Here is a 20,241-nt window from a genome sequence, read left to right on the forward strand (position 1 = left end):
TACTAGAGCGGTTGCCTCCGCCGCCGGAGTCATGGACAAAGCCGACAAGGTGCGGGCCGGGGCAGGGGCCCGAGGGTGCGGGACACCCCGGGGGGGAGGGGGGCAACACGGGCCCGGCCCGGGCCGGGCCGCCCGCGCTTGTTTGTCCCTCATCGAGTTGTCTGGAGCCGCCGCGGCGCTTCGTCCTGCGGGGCCCGTCCCCGTCCGGGGGGCTGGGAAAACGGGGGGGATATACCCGTCAGCGCGAGCGGCTTTTCAAAACTTCCTCAGCCCCTTGCCCGTCCCCATTGATTAATCGCTGTTGTCTGGAGGGTTGCCCTGTTGTGAGCCTTTTGAAGTGGTGCCGTTCACCTGCTGAATGAAGGCGAGAGAAGGGCGCCGCTCGGCCGATGGCTGGTCCCAGAGAGACCGTGGGGGCAAAGGCCGTCCCCTCCCCGGGCAGTACACTTGTTATGAGGAGGCTGTGGTGTGTGGGGAGGGGAGCCTTGAAGGTCCCCACTGGTGGGAGATTAAGTGCAGTCCAGTGATGGCTTCCAGGGTTTTGAAGTCAGTTATGCTCTCAGTTGCCTTGATTTACAAGCTTCAGTAGTCGACCAGCCCTTCAGCAGCAGCTGGAACCGCTACCTTTGTACGCAGGGGTTTTTTTTCCCAAATCAGTCAGTAAACAATATGCATCTTTTACTCCAGACTTTCTGCTGTGATGCGTGATGGGCTCTTTCATCCTTTCTCTTTATTGGACTCTTCAGAAGTTGCTAAGTCTTTTGCCTGTCAAATTCAAATTGGCCTGTTCTTCCCAATTGGTAGCTGCTTATCTTTTTTGTTAAACTTTTTGGGGGGTTCCTTTTTAAATAGGATACTCCTGTGAAGTGAGGGGTTGGTTCATTGTAGTTAGAGCACTTAATTGGAAAGGATTTACATGTGCAGGTTCGAGCATTTTTTTTTTTTTTTTTGCTTGATTGTGGATATAGGTCACCAGAAGCCTGGAAATCTTTGTGATTATTCACCCAGTGAAGGTCTTCTTGATCATTTTGACTTATTTAGGTTTAAACTTTCATCCCAGAAGTTGAATTAAGCTCTTTCTGGTTGGGAAGGTGCCTAAGCAAGTGTATTCCTTGCCCATGACTGGGGGTCCTAAGTTGTTTGGTAATTACCAAAATAAAAAGTGGCCTATTTCTGATATTTTGTGTTTCTCCACATAAGCCTTCCACATGTCCAGCAGCAGCCTGCATGAGTGTATTTTGACCAAAGAACTTTGTTTAATAATAAGTAAAAAGAATTTTGCTTTATCGATATAAACTGCTAAATTAGTTTAGGTATATTGGTGTTCATTTGTGTTACTTTCTGCTTTGAGCTTCATGACAACTGGTAAATGAGTATTTAAGCCTAGAGACATGGGATAATAGTAGTTGGGTATGTAGCTATAGGGAAGGAGAAGCGTTTTATTACCAGTGAGGGAAAAAATCAGCTGACATCCTCTCATAGGGATAATAGAAAATGAGCATATATGAATAGCAAACGTTGTATTGCACATCATGGGCACAGCATTTGTGGGCAGAGGGTAAAGAATTGGGAACATATGAAGAGATTGATGTGAACAAAAACTGGTTTCAAAGAAAGCTAAGAATAATTACATACCTTGTATTAACGTATTCTGTCCATGTTAACAAAACAAACTGAAGTGACAGAAGACGGTATCTGTGGATTTCCCTTGGCCTCTTTCTAACTAAAATGTTTATATGGTTCCTGCCACTGAAAGGGTTTTGATTGCTAAAATAGAGAAAAATCTATTGTTTTTGAGGGGTCTGTTGTGATTTCTTTAAAGGATGTCACAAGCTGGCAGAGGGTAGATTCAGGCTAGATGTCAGGAGGCGCTACTTCACTGTCAGGGTGGCTAGGATCTAGAACCAACTTCCAAGGGAAGTGGTGCTTGCTCCTACCCTGGTGGTCTTTAAGAGGAGGCTGGATGAACACCTCGCTGGGGTCTAGTACTCTTTCCTGCCATGGCAGGGGGTCGGACTTGATGATCTGCTCAGGTCCCTTCCGACCCTACCAACTATGAAACTGTTAAAAATTGTTTGGTTCTGTCCATACCAGAAATGGTGTTCATTCAGACTAGTTAGTGGGAATTGGATGACATTTATTAGCAGCCACAGATTAGGATAGACAAGTTTTTCTACTCATGCAAGTGGTGATAGGTCATTTGACAGTTTACCTTTTTATAAGGGAGCAGTGTTGTCAAATTAAAGATTATGGTATGTGCATGTGTGTGTGTTTTCTTAGGCCAATAATTAAGGTCTTTGACCGCAATAGCTGCTGGGAAATAAAGTAGACTTGTAAAATATTAATCAATAACATCCCCTGTTAGTATTACTTAAACTCTCTATTTATTCTGCTTGAATTAACTGCAAGAAAAATTGAGGCCAGCAGATTATGATATTGTGGAATTAGATGTAGTCATGTCTAAGCCTTCTAATGGTTAATAGATTTATTGTTGGCCACTAGGGAAAATCCCACTTGCATAATTGTTTTGCACTTGTGCCTTTTTTGAAAAGATCTCAAAGCACTCTTAGAAATGTTAAGACTCACAATACCTCTGTGAGTAGCTAAATTGGCAGGTTTTTGGTTTTTTTCTTTTGATGTTAAAGTGTACAGAAATTTAGTGGCTAATTCAATATCGCCCACCAAGCCAGTAACAAAACTTGGAAAAGAGCTCTGTGTTCTGACTTCCCATTCCTTCCTCTGCCTGCTGTTACATTGTCTTGCCTAGGATCTGGTGACTCTTACACAATCACATTTTTCTCTCTGTTTGGTTTTTTTTTTTTTGGATTTCCTCCATTGTTGGCAAGACCTACAAAATAAAGGGAAAGTGACCTGGATAGCCTTGGCATAAAGTAAACTTGAAAAAAGAGAAAAATTTTCCTCCATTTTTCAGTTATAGTCATCTTAAGCGTTGACACTTTCAAAAAGAAAAGCTAACACCAGAAATGTGAATTTTAAATTGTTTCCCGTTTGAAATATTTTTGCTGCATAATACCATGACCGAATTCTGATTCTGAGTGTCTTTGGATGAAAGGAAACAGAACACACTTGCTGAATGACCTGGTGCAGTCATGCTTAATCATTTTTAAATTTCCCATTTGAAGAGTTATTGCTTTATCTGGCTAAAGAAGCACCGCGTTAATGTATTTTTACAGATTTGCATGTGTATTTGATGGTTATCATCATGCACTATCAAAACGTTCATCGCAAATGCGATATAGAGGATCATGTCACCAAAAAGAACCAGTCAGTCTTTCAAAGCATACCAGCTGCAAAAGTGAAATGAGTTAAACATTTTCACCTGTTCTGAAATAGTGACTGCTTAACAAACTAAACTAAACAGATCCGTGTTCTGTTTCCCGAGATGTTGTAGAATTTGAAATTATGCGCATGCATGTGATTATAGATTTCAAATGTTCTAATTCTGTAAATGTACATTCCTTGGATTTAATATCTTATTGGAAGGAGGTGTGATGATTGAAGATTAATGTGAGGAGAAGTCACTTAATGTAAGTTGCTTGAATGTAGCCCAGGATATCTGAGTCTCATGGGACTACACTGAAAATCCTAGTTCCAGGTCTGTTGGAGTAGAACTATATTCTTTGTAGTGTTAAAACGGATGATACTGGTGCTATCCAGTTAGGCAAGGAATGGTAAATATGCAGCCTATCTGTCATATGGAAGTAAACTAATTATAGCAACAATGATTCCCATGTTTGCAGTGTTGCTCTTAAAATAGATTAAATATGACCTGTCTGCATAGTGAAATTACTACTGGGCATTTGAAACACATTCAGGAGCAAAATTTTAAAAGTTGGTTAAAACTAATTTGAGAGGCCAAAATCTTTTTGGGGTGAAATCTTTTATTGTACCAACTGTATAGTTGAAATAAAGTTAGACAAACTTTTGGCGGTAGACATTGTTCATGAGGTCTGAGGAGGAACCTCAGGTTTCTTCAGACCTAATGAAGAATGTCTTGAAAACTTATCTCGCCTTATCCCAATCATGCATTTGGTCAATAAAAGATTTTTGCCCCCCAAAATCCTTGCCTTGCATAATTTGTCAACCATAATGGCTACAATATCATTCGCTGTCTACCATAACATTACTAATTATAGAAGCTGTTGTTATCTAACTGTATTTTGTAACTAGACTTCTTGTTTCCAGACTTATACATAGCAAAACAGCCAACTTAATTTTCTTTCTCTGAAATGTAACATATGCATCTCATTTCTCACATTGTAGATGGTGTAAAAAGATTTCTAAGTGTTAGTTTTGCTCTCTTAGACAGAAGACAACAGAGATACCATTTTAACAGCAATACTGGAAGCTGCTAACTTACAATGAACAAAAACTTTTCTAAGATTAAGTGTACAGTGCTGTAACTATAGGACAGAGTTTACCAGTCTGTTCCTGCTAGTGTCATCTTCTGTCTTTGCAGCTGTTGATGATTACAGTAGCTTTTATATAGAAAACAAAGGGTCAATTCAGTATATATGCTGTCTTGGAAGAGTTGTAATTGTTTCACTGAAATATATAGTGTGCTGCTGCAAAACATTTTCTCGGTTAAAACTGAGAACTTTTGATGCAAAAATGTCTCTTTAAAATTAAAAGCTACACAATTTAAAAACTTTTTAATAAGAAATGTTTCAACTAACAAGCAATTCATTTATCAATATAATGCTACAGTAAAACTTCTCTTATTTCTAAATTAGTTCATTTGAAAACCAACAGACAGTTTGAATAAAACTTTTGCTTTTGCGCAGAAGGATGTGAAAACATGAAAAAGTTAAATTTTAAAATAAGATGGGGCTTAAAGTCATGTTATACATGCACTGTTTTCTGTATCTTGCTTTATGAGAAGCAGCTATTTCTTTTAATTAGCTATTTAAGGTCTTCTTGCATTTGTTGATGTTGGTGTCAAAACAATCACAAGCTTCAGGTAAATGACAGCACCTAGAACCCTGGCGGGGGTTGGAACTCCATGGTGATAGGTTTTGCTTGTACTACTCTTTGTACAAAAAAGAGTTGGAATGTCTTCTGCCTTCAGAAATGTAATATTTAGTATGGATTTCTCATGGATAATAGCTATAGACACAACTGGACTAAAATTAATATTTTCCTAAATTAATTATAGATGCACAAATGTTGCACAATTCTTCATAGGTGCAGGTAGTTGGTGAGAGAGACTAGGTGGATACATGCATACACTTGTACCAAAAGATAACATTGGTATTAGGACACATTGAGTTGTGTAAGAGAACTCTGACATAAGATTAGGTTCTTAAGAACCAAATGTGCAAGGCTCATGAAACGTGCAAGAAAAAGAAATGTAATTTCTTAATACACCTCCCCATACCAAGCCAGGTCCCTTGGCATTTCAGGGCATGCTGTTTTCTTTAATATAGCCCTGTATCCTTTATGTAATACTAGTTGACAAGGAAATCTAAGTGGATCACATACATATTAGCTAATTAACTATTGACACAATATAGCAATAACTTCTCTATTATTCAATTAACATTCTCCTTCTAGAAGTAAAATGCCATACAATGTAATGTCAATCAAGAGTTTATTTTAAATTTTTTTTTTTTCTGGAGGAAAAACATTATTTGAGACTTGAAGCTAAATTTAATAGTGCAATTCTAAAGAGTGCTTCATTGTAGTCAACTTAAAATCCAATCCATCCTAGCATTTTTCTTTTGAAGAAGGAATGGAAGCAGAAAGAGGAAAATAGGAGGACCACTTTTAAACCTCTCCACTAATGACATGCTATATCCCAAATGCCTTGGCTGAAATTTAAAGCCACCCTTTTCTTCACAGTTGTAACAGCAAGTTGGATAAAACTTGATCTTGGAAACCTTCCTCCTAAGAAATGTCACCAAGTGTTCTTGAAATTTTAATGTAGTATAGAAAACCAGAATAACTGTATCGATATCTTAACAGATTGAAGCATCTCTTCAATTGTTTGTGGAAATGAGAAATGTTACCTTAGTCAGTGGTATCTCATAACCTAATCAAAGATAAATTTGCTATAGTGGTATAGTTTTTATTTTATTTTTTTTAATATAAAGCACAGTGGGAAGTGACACTCTTTGTGGTGGAGGAAAAATAATAGAGAAACCATCTTAATGACAGACTACTCAGGGACTTAATATAAAGATCATTCTTTAATACCTCCATATTTCCCAAAACACTGTTGGGGAAGAAATGCACAGACTGATAAGACATGCTGTACATTGAACTAAAGGCCAAAGTGCTTGGCATTCTTAAGGTATATTTACATTACAGCAGCTGCTTTGACATACATGATTTAACTTTTAACTTAGCTAGATCAGGCATTGATAGCTGTGTGGCTACACCAGGACAGAGTTCAACAAGGGCTGGCTACCTGAGTTATTCGTTCGACTTCTCAGGCAGGTTTTGCAGCTCACAGAATTCCATGCTGTTGTGCGTTCACTGCTAGTAGTGCCTGAACCAGCTCCTGGAAGTTGGCTGGACTCTGTCTGCCTGAGCTGCAGTCATATCAGTGACTACAGCATCAACTTATCCTAAAACAATTATTTCAGGTGCACCACAGTTGCACAGATACACTGAACAACTGGCCTATCTTTTCTGATCAATACTTGAAAAACATTCTAGGCATTATTTTGCATTGTGGAGTTCACTAATTTTTAAGATTCCTAGTTTGGATGAAACAAACAAAAAACTTAGTTCTGCTTCTTCTTTTGTATTATTAACCCTTAGGTTGATTTAGAGGAGTACCTCGTTGGTTAAACCAGGAAAGTGATAGCAAGTCAGGAGGGCAACCAGGAAACAGTGCTGACTTGAGTTTGTCCCTCATCTGGATGACAAATGACTGAAAATTCCTATTTACATTTCTTGCCAGCATTCAAAGACTTCCTGTCTGAGCCCAAACCCATGTGGTATATTATTGAGAAAAGGTGACATTGCAGATTGGGACAATAACTTATAAGTTCTCTGGCCATGCATATAGGCCACATACTTGTTTCTAAGTGGCTTACTCTGACATCATAACTGGTTAACCATGTGAGAGCTGAAATCCCTCCAAGCATGTAGACTGTTTTTTGTGGGAAACCCAGTAGTTGGAGTGAATTTGATGCTAATATTTGACGGTTGGTTTTCATTACACCTAAAAATGAAGATTCCCTCAGTATGGAAGGATCTTTGTGTCTGTCTGTGTTTATGATTCCTGTTATTGTTGTAGCCAAGTAATTAAAAAAACTAATTGATTTACTCTCATGATATTTGTGCAGCCTCATTTTGCAGCTGATAAACTGAACCTTTAAGAGTTTAAATAATTTGCCCATGGTCACATGACAGATTTCTGGTCAAGCAGGTTGTTGTCTCCCATCTTCTAGGCCAGCAGTCGCCAAAGATCTCGGAGCCTCTTGCAATAGATCCAGGGTTTGTGTGGGGGGCTGAGTGCCCGCATGCATGCACACTTGTGCCCTAGCCCAGCAGGTCAGTCTGTGGGGGAAGGAAGAGATGGGGGCTAGATAGAGGCTTCTGCTGTGAGGGACAGTGCTGCAGGGGTAAGTTGAGTGGGGCCCCAGCTGGGTGGGATTTACCTGCTGGGGAGGCACACCCCAAATAATTTTTTCTTAAATGCCAAAGGTGATTTCCTACTTAAAGGTTGGTGACCACTGATCTAGGCTTATGCCCTAACCATTCTCATGTTTCCTCTGAGTTGTAGCAGAGCTACTCTGGCTTTCAAGGGTGCTGTGAGGTGCTGCACAATGTTAGCCCTGTTAGGTATACAAACATCATTCACAGGATAAGCCTAGAATAAATAGGAACCCATGGTGTTAAAAACATCCTGTTTTGTTGTGGTTTTTGGGTTCTGTGCAACAGAAAAACTGCTCTATTATTTTTCTGCACTCAAAAAATGAGTAGGCATTTTATGAAGGGAGCTTTGAATCTAAAAAGGAACATGCTTGGCTGTAGTCGCATAGCATGGAAGTGCTTTCTCATCTGTAATGCAGACCCTGCTGGACCACATGGAGTGATTTTTGGCTATTAAAGTTCGTAACGTAAGCACTTCTGAGAATGGCCACCTTTATTTAGTCATTAGGAATCCACTACAACATTGAGTCATGTCTTTAATGTGTTGAAACATTGGTTTTCTAGTTCTATTTAATATCCTTACTATTGTCCAAGTACTCATGCACTTTTATGCTCTTCTTATGTTTTCTGCTGAAACTTATCCTGTGCTATTTTTCTTAACTCCACAGCCAGTTGATACACTTGGTAAGCTAGCTTGCCTGAGCAGAGCCAACCGCGTGGGTTTCATTTGTTTGTGTGTGTTGTTTTTGTTTTTTCCAATGATGCACTGGTGCTTTCTTGGTGCAAGAATAAAGAAACTGGAGATAGAGATGTTTCTCTAACAATGCACTGAATGAAAGATGTTATGCTTCACTGTGTTTTTGCATCCATTATTTAACTTGTTTTTAACACACTTCTGAGCTTAGTTAAGTTGATTCTGTGTGGATTGCTTGTCTGGTGCACCCCAGATTTGAAACAGTAAATATATTTGATTCTTAGTGGGAGAGTAGTGGAGACTTGGCACTCAGCTGCCCCACTGCAAAGGGCCACTTTGACCTAGTGGTTGTTGCACTTCAGAAACTTCCCCCACGTCATTAAAGTAATCTTGAGTAAGCCAGCCAGATAAACATGGGCTTAATATGTAGTTGTTTTCAGAGGATAATCTTTCGAAGAAAGAAGGGGTTGAACTTTTATGGGACAGAGTTAAACTAATTAGACAGAACCAGTTAGAAAAGTTGTTACACTAGACTTGATGGTAAACCAGGAGAAAGGAATTCTTGATTCTCGGAGCTGATAGAGAAAGAACTGAAAAAAAAAATCCCCTATTAAATACCCATAGGCATGTTTAAAATTCTCTTCCTCGTGTCATCAGGAATAACTGCAGCACACTGTCTGGTTTCCCTGTTACCTGGACTACTGTGACCATAGATAAGAGTATGTTGCATAGCACTTGTATTTGCTTATTTTAGAAATGTCCGCATTGCTCTGAGTTTCAAACTCTATAACAACAGTAATAAGAGGGCCTGTCTCCAAATTACTAGCAGTCTTTAAAAATTTGGTTATAAAAACTAGCAGTTTGCAGTTGGCAATGGAATTAATGTCATGGCTTCAGTATATCTTAATGATTAAGATAATACCTACAGCAGCTCTAAAGCTCAGCCTAAAATCTACCACCTTCTCTCTCCTCTCTTCAGTCACTGCTAAGAACGTACATGAATGCAAAATTATTAAGGTTCCTGTGCAAATGCAGTTTGCTCCGAGTGTCTCTGCTGTTGTTCATCCCTCAACAATCCTGAGTCTTGGACACTTAGGGTGCAGGCAGAAGTGACACTTTTCAAGCAGTCTGGCCCCTGACAGTGCTCTACAGCCGTGTCGTAAACACAAGTGCACGGCTGCTGAGCACTTTTTAAATGGCCAATCATGCAAAAAAATTAAACCTGGTTAAATCAGGTATTGCATTCAGGCGCTCAAAAGCAGAGCACCTTAAAGAACTTGCGTTGCCTCCGGGGTTAACTTATTTTTGTGAGGGGGGGCAGGGTTAGGATGGGGCTACCAGCCCAACACCCAGCCCCCATACTGTTGGGTGGGGGTGGGGAAGAGGGAGAGGGAGCTCCTGGCTGCTGAATTGGCAGAACTGAAGGGGAGGGGGCAGGGAATGGGGGGGCCCCCTTCACCTTGTAGGGCCCCCTATCCCCAGCTACCCTGGCTGGGGTAGGGGCCCGTGAAGCGAAGGGGTTCTGACCACACCACACCATACCACGCCATACCCCTTTTGGCCATTCAGCTGCTGGGAGCTCTCTGCTGCCTGCTGAATGGCCAGAGCTGGGGTGGGGAGAGGGAGGAATGGTGTCTCCTTGCCTCTTGGGCCCAAGCCAGCTACCCTGGCTGGGGTATTGTGGGGAGCGTTTGACCCCGCAAAGGGAGGGGGCTCAATTTCCTACCCTCCAGCATCTCCGACTGCTGAATGGCCAGAGCTGGGGGATTGGGGTGGAACAAAGCCCCCTTGCCTTGCAGCCCTTCCCCCCCCCCAACTACCTCAAATGCCCTAGCTAGGGGAGCCCTGTTCCCTGCCCCCTCCTGCTGAGCTCTGGACATTCAGCGGCCAGGAGCCCCCTCCTCCTCCCTTGCTGACAGCTTCAGAGCTGAAGGGGGGTGGGGGAGCAGGGCTGGGGAGAGAGGCGTGTCAGCAGCCTCCTAGGAAGCTGCTGGAGCACCTCTGCCTGCTGGCCAGGAGGGCCAGTGCAGACTGGCTCAATTTTCTACTCCCTTCCCCCCAATAGGTGAACATCTCTTGGGTTGGGGAGGAAGGGGGAGCCTCTAACTTATGGTGCTTTATGTAAAGTGCCCTGAGTTGGATTAGGGGCCTAGTGTCTGTTTGTGCCCATAATGGTGGTTGTGCAGCAACCTCTTCACTATGTATGCTAGATTGATTCACTTCCTTGCAGTAGAGGGTCTTGATCTTGTAATAGGTTAAGGTTTAACAGCTCTTCAGCCAGTGGGCATACTATACAGATACCGAAGTCCTTAAAAATAAGTCCTATTCATTATATAAAAAAAAGGCTTTTTACCTCCATTTTGGAGCTATAATTATTCAAGTCCCTCTTGGAATTGTTTTGTTTCCCTTCCCTCCCACTCCTCCCCACTGCTCCCATGTATTTTGCCTCTTGAACAGTGTTGTAAGGAAGTGAGGTGTAATCTCGGGCAGTAATATTTAAACTACACCTGAATAGACTTGTTAGATAATGTCAGTCAGGACATACTGGTCAGAGGCATGAGCAGGCAGAGCTAGCTTGACATTTCAGCAGTCTCATAACAGTTGTTGATTCTGGTGAGTTGTGCTACAGCTAAGGCTGTAACATGTGTCCTGGACTTTACACCTGCATGCTGAGGGACCTATGAAAAAGAACACTGCCTGTTGTGCATAGTGCGCTGCATCTTGGCAGTATTATCAATTATTGCAAGCATGGCACTTCAACAGTCCCCTATGGAGATCTTGTCTACATTAGGGTTAAAACATGGTTAAAAATTCACAGTTCACAAAGAACCAAGCTTAAGCCTGGTTTATAACTACAACAAGAGTATAGATGACTCCCTTTTTAACAGCTTCTGACAGTATGTTATTGGGTGTGCATGCCAAATGAACTTACAGAACTTGAGCTCTTGTGTTTTTGGCTTGGTGGAAGAGGTCTTAAATTGTTTTAGAAATTTTCTGAATTACTCATTTTTGGGATGGTTTTTTCTTCAAAATAACAGTATGACATTTTCACACGTCATCTTTCATCTAATCTTTGTGGTGGAGTTTGATAATTTTTTTATGCATTTTGTAAAACTTACAGAATGTGTGGGTAGAGAATATTTTTTTCTTATAATGCCCCATTTACATTAACAACAGAACTGTTGTTGGCCTGGACCTGTTTTAAAGGTTTTTCGTTAAAGATTGTCTCATTGTGAAGTCTGCTATGTTAGACCATTTGTTTTTATATCATCCGTGTATTGGTTTCAGTCAAAGTGCAATTATAAAAGTTCCACCTATATCCATCTAGCCTGCCTCCTCTGCAGTATCTCCTCTGCAAGCATCTTTAATGCTCTTTTAATTGGTATTTATGCGGAGATTTGAAAATGCAAAGGATGATAATAAATGACAAATGTTGCTTCATGACGACACCTATGCTTGCTACATCCTTGCAGTCAACATCACCAACTGCCTTCCAGATTCTTCAGATCATTACAAAACTCTTTTTATACCCTTAAGCTTATTGTCCTTGTGACTGAGTGAACCTCCAGACTCCAAATTCCTCAATAGAAATCCCCTGCTAAATGAAGATGAGATCATTTATTTATAATCTTAAAATGGAAAAGGGGATGAGGGGAACTTCTGGTTCATGGCATCCCACTTGAAGATGCTATAGTCCCAAATGAACAGGAGTGGAGGCAGCTCACCTTTTTCCAGCTGTCTTTTCTTCCCTTGCTGCACACGTGTTACAAGTTGAGGGGTCTCCTCAAAGTTTGAGGAGTCATAATGAGATTAATGTTACTTTTAAAGCCTACACAGGTTTTAGAAGTAGCAACTAGTATATGTCTGAGATGCCTTACGTATTTAAAGGTCTCCATCTCAGATGACCTTAATTAAGGAGACCTCTTAATACTCTGTAAGATCACTGGAAACATGTTGATTTGTTTAAGCCTTGATAATGTCTAAAATGTTCTATGCTATGTCCTAATGCTTTTTTTTTTCTTTCTTAAGAATGTCAAACTGTCAGCTGAAGTAGAACCATTTATTCCTCAGAAGAAAGGTCCTGATACTGTAATGATCCCAATGGCGCTTCCTAATGACAGTGGAGGTATTAGTGGAATGGAACCAACTCCTATTCCCAGCTACCTGATTACTTGCTACCCATTTGTACAGGAAAATCAGTCCAACAGGTAATTTGTGGAAGTCACCACATGGAACTTCAGTGGAAGTCACTCTGGCTTTTAAATATAACTTATAAGTTTTCCAACTTTCGACACAATTTCAAAGAATCGAAGAAGGGACTATAAACTTTTTACTTTAACATCCATCTATTGGTGACTTTTGGAACTTTCTTATTGTAGTTAATCTTTTCTTTAATAGATGAGGAAATGAAGTCAACAGTTGATTATTTCCTCCCCATTTTTTTTCCTTTTAATCCTCTTCATTCTTAGCCTCCTTGTTCTATTTGTCTTCGGCCCTGTTCAGAGGGCTACCTACAGACCCTTCTTGAAACTATTTGCTCTACTCTTAAACTTGCCAGAGCAGTTAAGTGATCTGCCTTTTGAATTGAATCCTGCTATCTTTAAAGCAAGGTACTAGGAGCATCCCATTTGGATCGTTACGTGGAAGACTGGTGTGCAGCTAATGGTCTGAGGCCAGCCCATAATTTTTATTTTTCCACAGTAGTATGCACATGGGATTAGGAGTTAGAAACTTTATTCTAGTCCCAGTTCTGCTGTTTGTTGCATATGTAGCTTTAAAGTTAATTCTTTTCTCTGTACCAGTGTTCCTGTCTGTAAGCTGGCTAGTACTTCTCAGGAAGAAGGCTTAATTAACAGTTGCACAGCACTGTGACATTCTTCAGAAATGTATACGCAGTAGCATTTCAAATAGAACATTTCCTCTATGCAGAACTAGCTATTGCATATTTGCAAAATTGCCAGCAATCTTTGCCCTTAGCTTTTCTTTTGTCATAGTGTGGACATAGGCTATAAACACATCATCCTTGGAGCAGGATCAGCTGTGCCAAGATGTGCCCACTTCATTTGGGTGATAGTGGGATCAGCTTAATTGGAGTAACAGATGTCACCCGCTATCCTACAGGGGTTGGTTCTGTCCTGCTCCTGGGGCTTTAGGGACCCAGTCCTTCAGGGCGACTGCAAATGGGGGAATTGACTTCAGGTGTGCCTCTGCAAATGGAGGAGTCCTGAGGTTCCTAGGGAATCCCTTGTTGAGGGATTCCTGGGGTACACCTCTGCAAGCAGGGAACCTAGGCAGGTGCTGCCAGGGCTACAGGGATCCTGCATGCCGCAGGAATGCCTTTGCAGGGGAGTTCCTGGGGTACATAGGATTGGGCTCCTGAAACCCCAGGAGTGCCTGTCCATAGTGGATGGGGAGTATGGAAAGCTCTGGACCTCTTCTGTTCTCTTGCTATAAAGCAACAGATGTCAGCTGCAAAAAAAAATAAAAAAAAAAATGGCACAAATTCTTACTACCTATTGTTGCAGCCACAATTCCAGGCCTTTGTGGCATGACAAGGGGCATGGGTGTCTCTCTGTTTGCTTGGGCTTTGTGCTGCCATAAAAGTTGTTTTTATGGCAGCACAAAGGCGATGTCCATTTTCAGTCATAATCTTGCACTCTGAGGTCAGTGACACACCTATTTCTCTCAGATTCTGGGCAGGAATGAAGTTGAACATGTACCTCCTGGGAAATTATTTGGTGGTATGCTACAGAAGAAAATGGGGGATAGGCCACAGTACTTACTCTCACTGCTTCAAGGACTAGAGAATTAGGTAGAGTGGTACGTCACTGCAGTAACACATGCTCCTGAAAATCTGTGTTAAAAGACTTACGAGCTTTGGAGCAGTGAGAGGTGGTAGATTTCCCCTGCTTATTTACCGAACAAGTCTTTGTCTGGGTAAACCAGTAACTGGAATACTGCTACTCCTTTTGTCTAGAAGTTTACCATGTGTATTTCTGAATAGCTATTCATTTACTTTTCCTGGTTTGCTGAAAAAAATTGAAATCATTGAATTAAAAAGCATGTTGCATTATGCTTCAGTTTAGTTTCAGCTGATATAGATAGGGGATGTGATTGTAAATATATATGTTGCTACACTTGCATTCCCAATCTCATTGTGCTCTGGGAAGTTCTAACAATTGAGTTAATGCTTTTAAAAACATGTTGTATGAAATCCTAGCTTCTCTTCTTTGCATTAATTTTTCTTCAATAATTTTTTCTTCTGAATTATTTGTAAACTTACTGCAGTTGTACATGTAACTATTTATTAACTTTATTCTTTTGCTTTTGCTTTTACAGGCAATTTCCATTGTATAATAATGACATCAGATGGCAACAGCCTAACCCAAACCCTACCGGACCATACCTCGCCTATCCTATCCTATCTGCTCAACCACCTGTTTCTACAGAGTATACATACTACCAGTTGATGCCAGCACCATGTGCTCAAGTTATGGGTTTCTATCACCCTTTTCCTACACCCTTTTCTACACCATTTCAAACAGCAAGTGCTGTAAATACAGTTACTACAGAATGCACTGATCGTCCAAGCCAGTCGGGTCAGATCTTTCCATTATCCAGTCAGCGAAGCAGAAGCAATAACAGGGGACCAATTATGCAAAAAGTAAGTGTGTTGGCACTGATCCCCCTCCCCCCCACTTAACAAAGGAAATAAAATCATACAGAAATAACTTTGCACAAAAGCAAAAGACTCTCTCCTGTCCTGTGTATGTGTATATAATACCACTTTTTTCCATCCTTGATTTCTCTACAAGGATAGCGAGACAACAGTATAATTGCCTACAGCAGGGGTTGGCAACCCCCGGCACACATGCCAAGCATGGCACGCGAGGCAATTTTGCTTGGCATGCCAAGGCCAGCCCCAGCTCTGGGTAGCTGCTGCCAGCTGGGAGCCCTGGCTGCTCCCAGCAGGGCTTGCAGTGTCCCAGCTGCCTGCTGTGAGCACAGCTCAGGCTCTTGGCTGGCAGCCGCTCCCCAGAGCTTTGCTGGGCGGCGCCCCCCCAGGGCCGGGGCTGGCGGCAGCCGGGAGGCTCCAAAGCAGCGGACAGGCTGCAAACAGCTGTGCCGGGCCCCACAGCTCCGGCATCAGCTCCATGCTGGCGGTGACTGCACAGGCACCTCGGAGCAGGCTGTGCTGTCCCGCTCTTCACTCTGAGGTGCGCACGCAGTTGCCGCCAACATGGAGCTGATGCCAGAGCTGTGGACCCTGGGACAGCTGTTTGCAGCCTGTCTGCTGCTTGCTGCAGCTGCCCAGGCGGGCTACAAACAGCTGCGCTGGGCTCCGGAACCCTGCTATCGCCTCTATGCCAGGAGCAGGGAAGAGATCAGGGCTGTGCTGCCTCAGGCCCCTCTCCCACCGCCCGCTTTGCGCCGGTATGGAGCTGATGCCGGAGCCTGGCACAGCCCCGGCTCTAGGGAGCTGCTGCCAGCCGGGAGCCTGGGCTGTGCTCCCAGCAGGCAGCTGGGATGTTGCAAGCCCTGCTGGGAGCAGCCCAGGCTCCAGCAGCTACCCAGAGCCGGGGTAGTGCCTGGCAGCCACAGAGCCTGGGCTGGGGGTCAGGGGCTTTGGCTGGAGGGCACAGGGCAGCAGGACTAGGGGCAGGGGCTCTGGGTGGGGGGCAAGGGGCACAAGCAGGGCATTCTGCCATGTACCCCCTGCCCTCATTTTGTTTTTCTGGCACGCCAGCACTCCAGCACCTTCCAAGGAAGGCATTGTGGTGTTTTTTTGGCACTCCGGCCAAAAAGCATTGCCTACCCCTGGCCTACAGTAACAAACAATTGGTGTTTCAAAACATTTGTACAAAGTCCTGCTGTTGCAGTATAATAACACAGATATATCACCACCTCTTGATCCTTCTTGGCTGTAGAGAGCTGGGACAAGTTGTTGACTACCATTTATCATTTCTTTCTTTGTCCCTTTTTATATTGTGTAAGTAATTTGATATGCAATGTGTGCTATGCTCCTTAATACTCTGAGAAATGCTGTTGCCTTTATTCTGAAGGAGTGTCTATTAAGATATACTTAATAGTTGTTTTAAAATTTGTTAATATTTTGCTGTTAGCAAATTACTGAACAAAGTGCATTTTTCCTAGAATAAAAATATTATATAAACATTTACCACAATATTCATCTTTCCCCTTCTCTATTTTACGTACTGGTTGAAATTAGTAATGGTTGCTTAGGTAATGAAGTTTCTAAAAAAGTTGCCAGCTTAGACTTCTAATGTATTTCTCCTTAAAACACTATGTATGTTGGAAGACGTTAAACTATTATGAACTGGAATGTATTTTTCTCAAGTCAGTGGTAGAATGTGATCTAAAATAGCTGTGAACTTTATGGGTAATATTTCCCATAAATTAATAATTTGTTTCAAATTATTTTGTGTGATTTATGTATTCAAAGTTCAATTAGAACTTAAAAAAATGGCTTTTGGTCTGTTCAATTACAACTTTGTTGTATCTAATGTGGGGCAGTTATAGCTTACGTGTATATTTTGCTAATCCTTTAAAGCAGCAGCAGCAGCCGTTACAGCTACATATAAAAAGCAAAAGGCCTCCAGTGAAAAGTGTAGCTACACAAAAAGAGAACAGTGCATCCGGCCCTGAAAATAGATCAAAAATCGTATTGTTGGTGGATGCAGCACAGCAAACAGGTATAGTTGTATCTTCATGTATGTATTAACTGGTCAAAACTGCCTATCGCTGTCTTCCCATCCAGTTGCCATCTCACCTTAAACCTACAATATATTTACTAACAGAGGCCTACAAGTATCAAAAAAGTGGTGCAGGAAGCATACAGGTGGCATTTGTTAGCATGTCAATTTAGTCCGTGTTACAGAATATCAAAGCTGATGGAGTTACTGGCTTTTGGATGAGACATAGAACTGCTTCCAGTTACTAAGGCTAAACTATCTTTGGGGGGAATTATAGCAAATTTATAGTCTCAAAATTAATCCAGAAGTATAACTGGAGGGGGGGAGCAGGGCACCATCCCCAGGCAGTAATTCTAGGTTGGGTACCAGAATGGTGCAAGCACACACTTGCGCCCTCGGGAGTCTGTCATGGCAGGCATAGCTCCATGCCTGTAGTATGGGGGAAGAGAGGCAAAGAGAATAGGGGAGTTGAGCAAATGGAATGGTCCTGTCTGCACCCCCTTCCCCTCCAACACACACCCTTCTGGGCTGGCTTTGCCATGGGAGGTGCACACCTGCTGTCATATTTTACTCCAAAGTGACTGATGTCAGTGGAAGTTGTGATGATATCTCTAGTACAACTGTGATTATCTGAGGACCTCAAGAGGTCACAAGGGGCACCCAAAATCTTTAGAAGATAAAAGAGGATGGCTTTTCAGGCTTTGAAGAATGCATTTGTGGTATCTCAATTTGAAGACCGCCTGTTGGTTTCTCTTGGATTCTGCTGAGTTGGCTGTGTTAGGAAGCCAGCCAAATAGTCTCTATGGGCTGAAGCCTGTAGATGTTAACATTTTTTAGTTCAAAAGACTCTTGGGATCTGTGATTATGAACATATTTTTTGCTATTTAGAATAGCTCCCTGAAGTTTGAAATAGCAGCTTGCTCTCTTATGAATACAAACACTCCTTTTTTCACTCAGTTTCTGCTCTGTTGTTTTAAGGCTTCTAATGAGTTCTAGGCTGCAAACATGCCTTTCTCTTTCTTTTTGTTTGTTTTGTGTGTTAACCTTAAGGTAAGAATCATGGTTTTAGAAATGTTTTGGTGTGAAAATGGTTAACTGTAAAATGTGTTTTGCAAATATGTAGGAGGTAGTCTGGGTGTAGCTCAGGCTGTGTCTTTGAGGGTTGAAAGTGCTCCTCCTCAGAGGATTCTGTAATCAGTGGGAGCTTGAATAGTAGCAGGACTGGTAACTGACTCCCAGACATGTAATTTCACAAAATGTTTGTGGTATTCTTAAAATGTAAATGTGTTCTACAGCACATAGCAGGTCGTGGGGTAGACTTGATTTATCATCCTGGAATTTAAGATAATCAATTACAGGGCTTAATAAAATAAAAATCTGATTTGCAGATTTAAGGTAATATGCCATAAAGAAATGGCTCTACATAAATTATTGAGTGATATTAAGCTTAATCTTGGATTTTAAAACATGTTTTAAACTGGAGTCTATTCTGCTTAATAATTAATGAGCTCTTAATGTTCCATAGTTTTTGTGTAGAAAGTTTTAAAAAATGGCCTACCTTTTTAAACATTCCTTTCTCACGGTTTGGCTCCCTGTGGGACATCAAGAAATAGATCTGTTTTGTTTGGTTTCTAATGGTAATGGTTACAAGAAACCCCTCATTGAAACGCTAATGCGGTTACATTGGAGCCCCCCACTAAATGAGTGTTTAAAACAAGAGTAGAAGCAGAGACAGAAAATTTCACTTGTGATTTCTTTGCTCTGCCGAGCTGTTGTTTAGCAGTCTTCTAGTGACATCAGTCTATACATTTCTGAATGTTCCTAAGAATCTAATCCGAGGATCTGTCTTAGAACCTTATCCTTTTTTTATTATATTAATCCATGCTCTGAAATGTTTTGCTGTGCTTGCTTGTTTCCCTTTTCCCTCTAAAGCAATGCTAACAAGAATCCTGCTCCTTAATGTTAACCAAAAATGCAGCTCCACAGCAATTTTGACTTATCCAGGTGTTGTTTAATTTCCTCATTTAGAAGGTTCTTGTTATGCAATAGACTGCATTTTGTTCAGTGCTAACCAACTCCTGCTTCAAGTAGATCTGGTAATGATCTGAAAATTAGATTTCCCCTCATTCTGTAAAATCAGTGTCTTTTGGGAGTTTGTTTTGGTTTTTGTCTAGCTTGTAAAGTCTATTGTTTACTAAGATTTCAGAAGCACTCGTTTCATTGTGAATGATAACTTAATATATTTTTTTTAACAATGGCTACACACATCTGTACTTTGTCTTACAGATTTTCCTTCAGATATAGCTAACAAGTCACTTTCTGAGAGTGCCACTACAATGCTCTGGAAGTCCAAAGGCAGGCGAAGACGAGCGTCCCATCCTGCTGCAGAGTCATCTAGTGAGCAAGGGGCTAGTGAAGCAGATATTGACAGTGATAGTGGTTACTGCAGTCCTAAACACAGCAACAATCAGGCCATAGCCATGACTTCAAGAAATGCAGATTCTGGTGCAGTTAATGTAGGTGAACATCAATGAAGCGAGTAGGCCACTTTAGGATGGTGCAAAATAAACTTATGTTCTAAAACATACATTTTTCCTTTTCAGGTTGTAGACCCATCAATAAATGCAGGTATGGTTTTGGTTTTTATTTGCAAAGAAAGTCCTAGAATATGTACCATATTTTCGATGTCACATTTGTCTTTCTACATTTTGCTAGTGGGTATTCTTGGTCTTCGTGGCTTGTTTTCCTGAGCTCTGTCAAATCCCTTCAGAAGAGATGTCTTTACTGGTAACTTCTATGCCTGATGATAATACTGGATAACAATGATGTATTCATATTACCATCATGCTTTATCCTTCTCAATTTTTTTCTGTTTTGTACCCCACCTATGTATTGCGTCTCTGCCAGATAAGCTACTTGGCACAACAATTGTCTTTCATTGTGCGTTGTATAACACAGAACAGTAGAGCTTTTATCTTGTTCGGGGTTTTGAGTAGTATTGTACCCAAAAAGTAATCGCTGTGTAGCAACTGGACTAAACTTGACTCTTAAAACAGTTGACAGAAAAGATGATGAGAGTGGCCATCGTTTATGATAGGGTTGAACTTTAGCCATGTACGAAAACAGTCTGAGGTCACTGTTACCTGTTGCGTGTACCAGCAGGGTGCAAATTAAAGGGGAGCTTGGGGGGGCTGAGTGCCTCCCGCC

At 41.5% G+C, this 20,241-nt stretch overlaps 1 protein-coding gene across 2 annotated transcripts in view; it reads left to right on the top strand.

Annotated features, from left to right (window-relative positions):
* The first annotated feature begins 6 nt into the window (after nucleotides 1-6).
* The window catches only part of SECISBP2L (SECIS binding protein 2 like), a 43,213-nt gene continuing 22,978 nt past the window's right edge, over nucleotides 7-20,241 (top strand). The window contains exons 1-6 of one of the 2 annotated variants that reach the window (XM_006029033.3): nucleotides 7-49; nucleotides 12,350-12,528; nucleotides 14,660-14,984; nucleotides 16,893-17,034; nucleotides 19,321-19,550; nucleotides 19,638-19,662. In XM_006029033.3, coding sequence (XP_006029095.1) covers nucleotides 32-49; nucleotides 12,350-12,528; nucleotides 14,660-14,984; nucleotides 16,893-17,034; nucleotides 19,321-19,550; nucleotides 19,638-19,662 — 919 coding nt within the window. In that variant the 5' untranslated portion in view covers nucleotides 7-31. The remainder of the gene's footprint in view (nucleotides 50-12,349; nucleotides 12,529-14,659; nucleotides 14,985-16,892; nucleotides 17,035-19,320; nucleotides 19,551-19,637; nucleotides 19,663-20,241) is intronic. The other variant, XM_014522441.2, reaches the window with a different exon arrangement.

Source organism: Alligator sinensis, unplaced genomic scaffold (genome assembly GCF_000455745.1).
Source record: "Alligator sinensis unplaced genomic scaffold, ASM45574v1 scaffold814_1, whole genome shotgun sequence".
NCBI lineage: Eukaryota > Metazoa > Chordata > Crocodylia > Alligatoridae > Alligator > Alligator sinensis.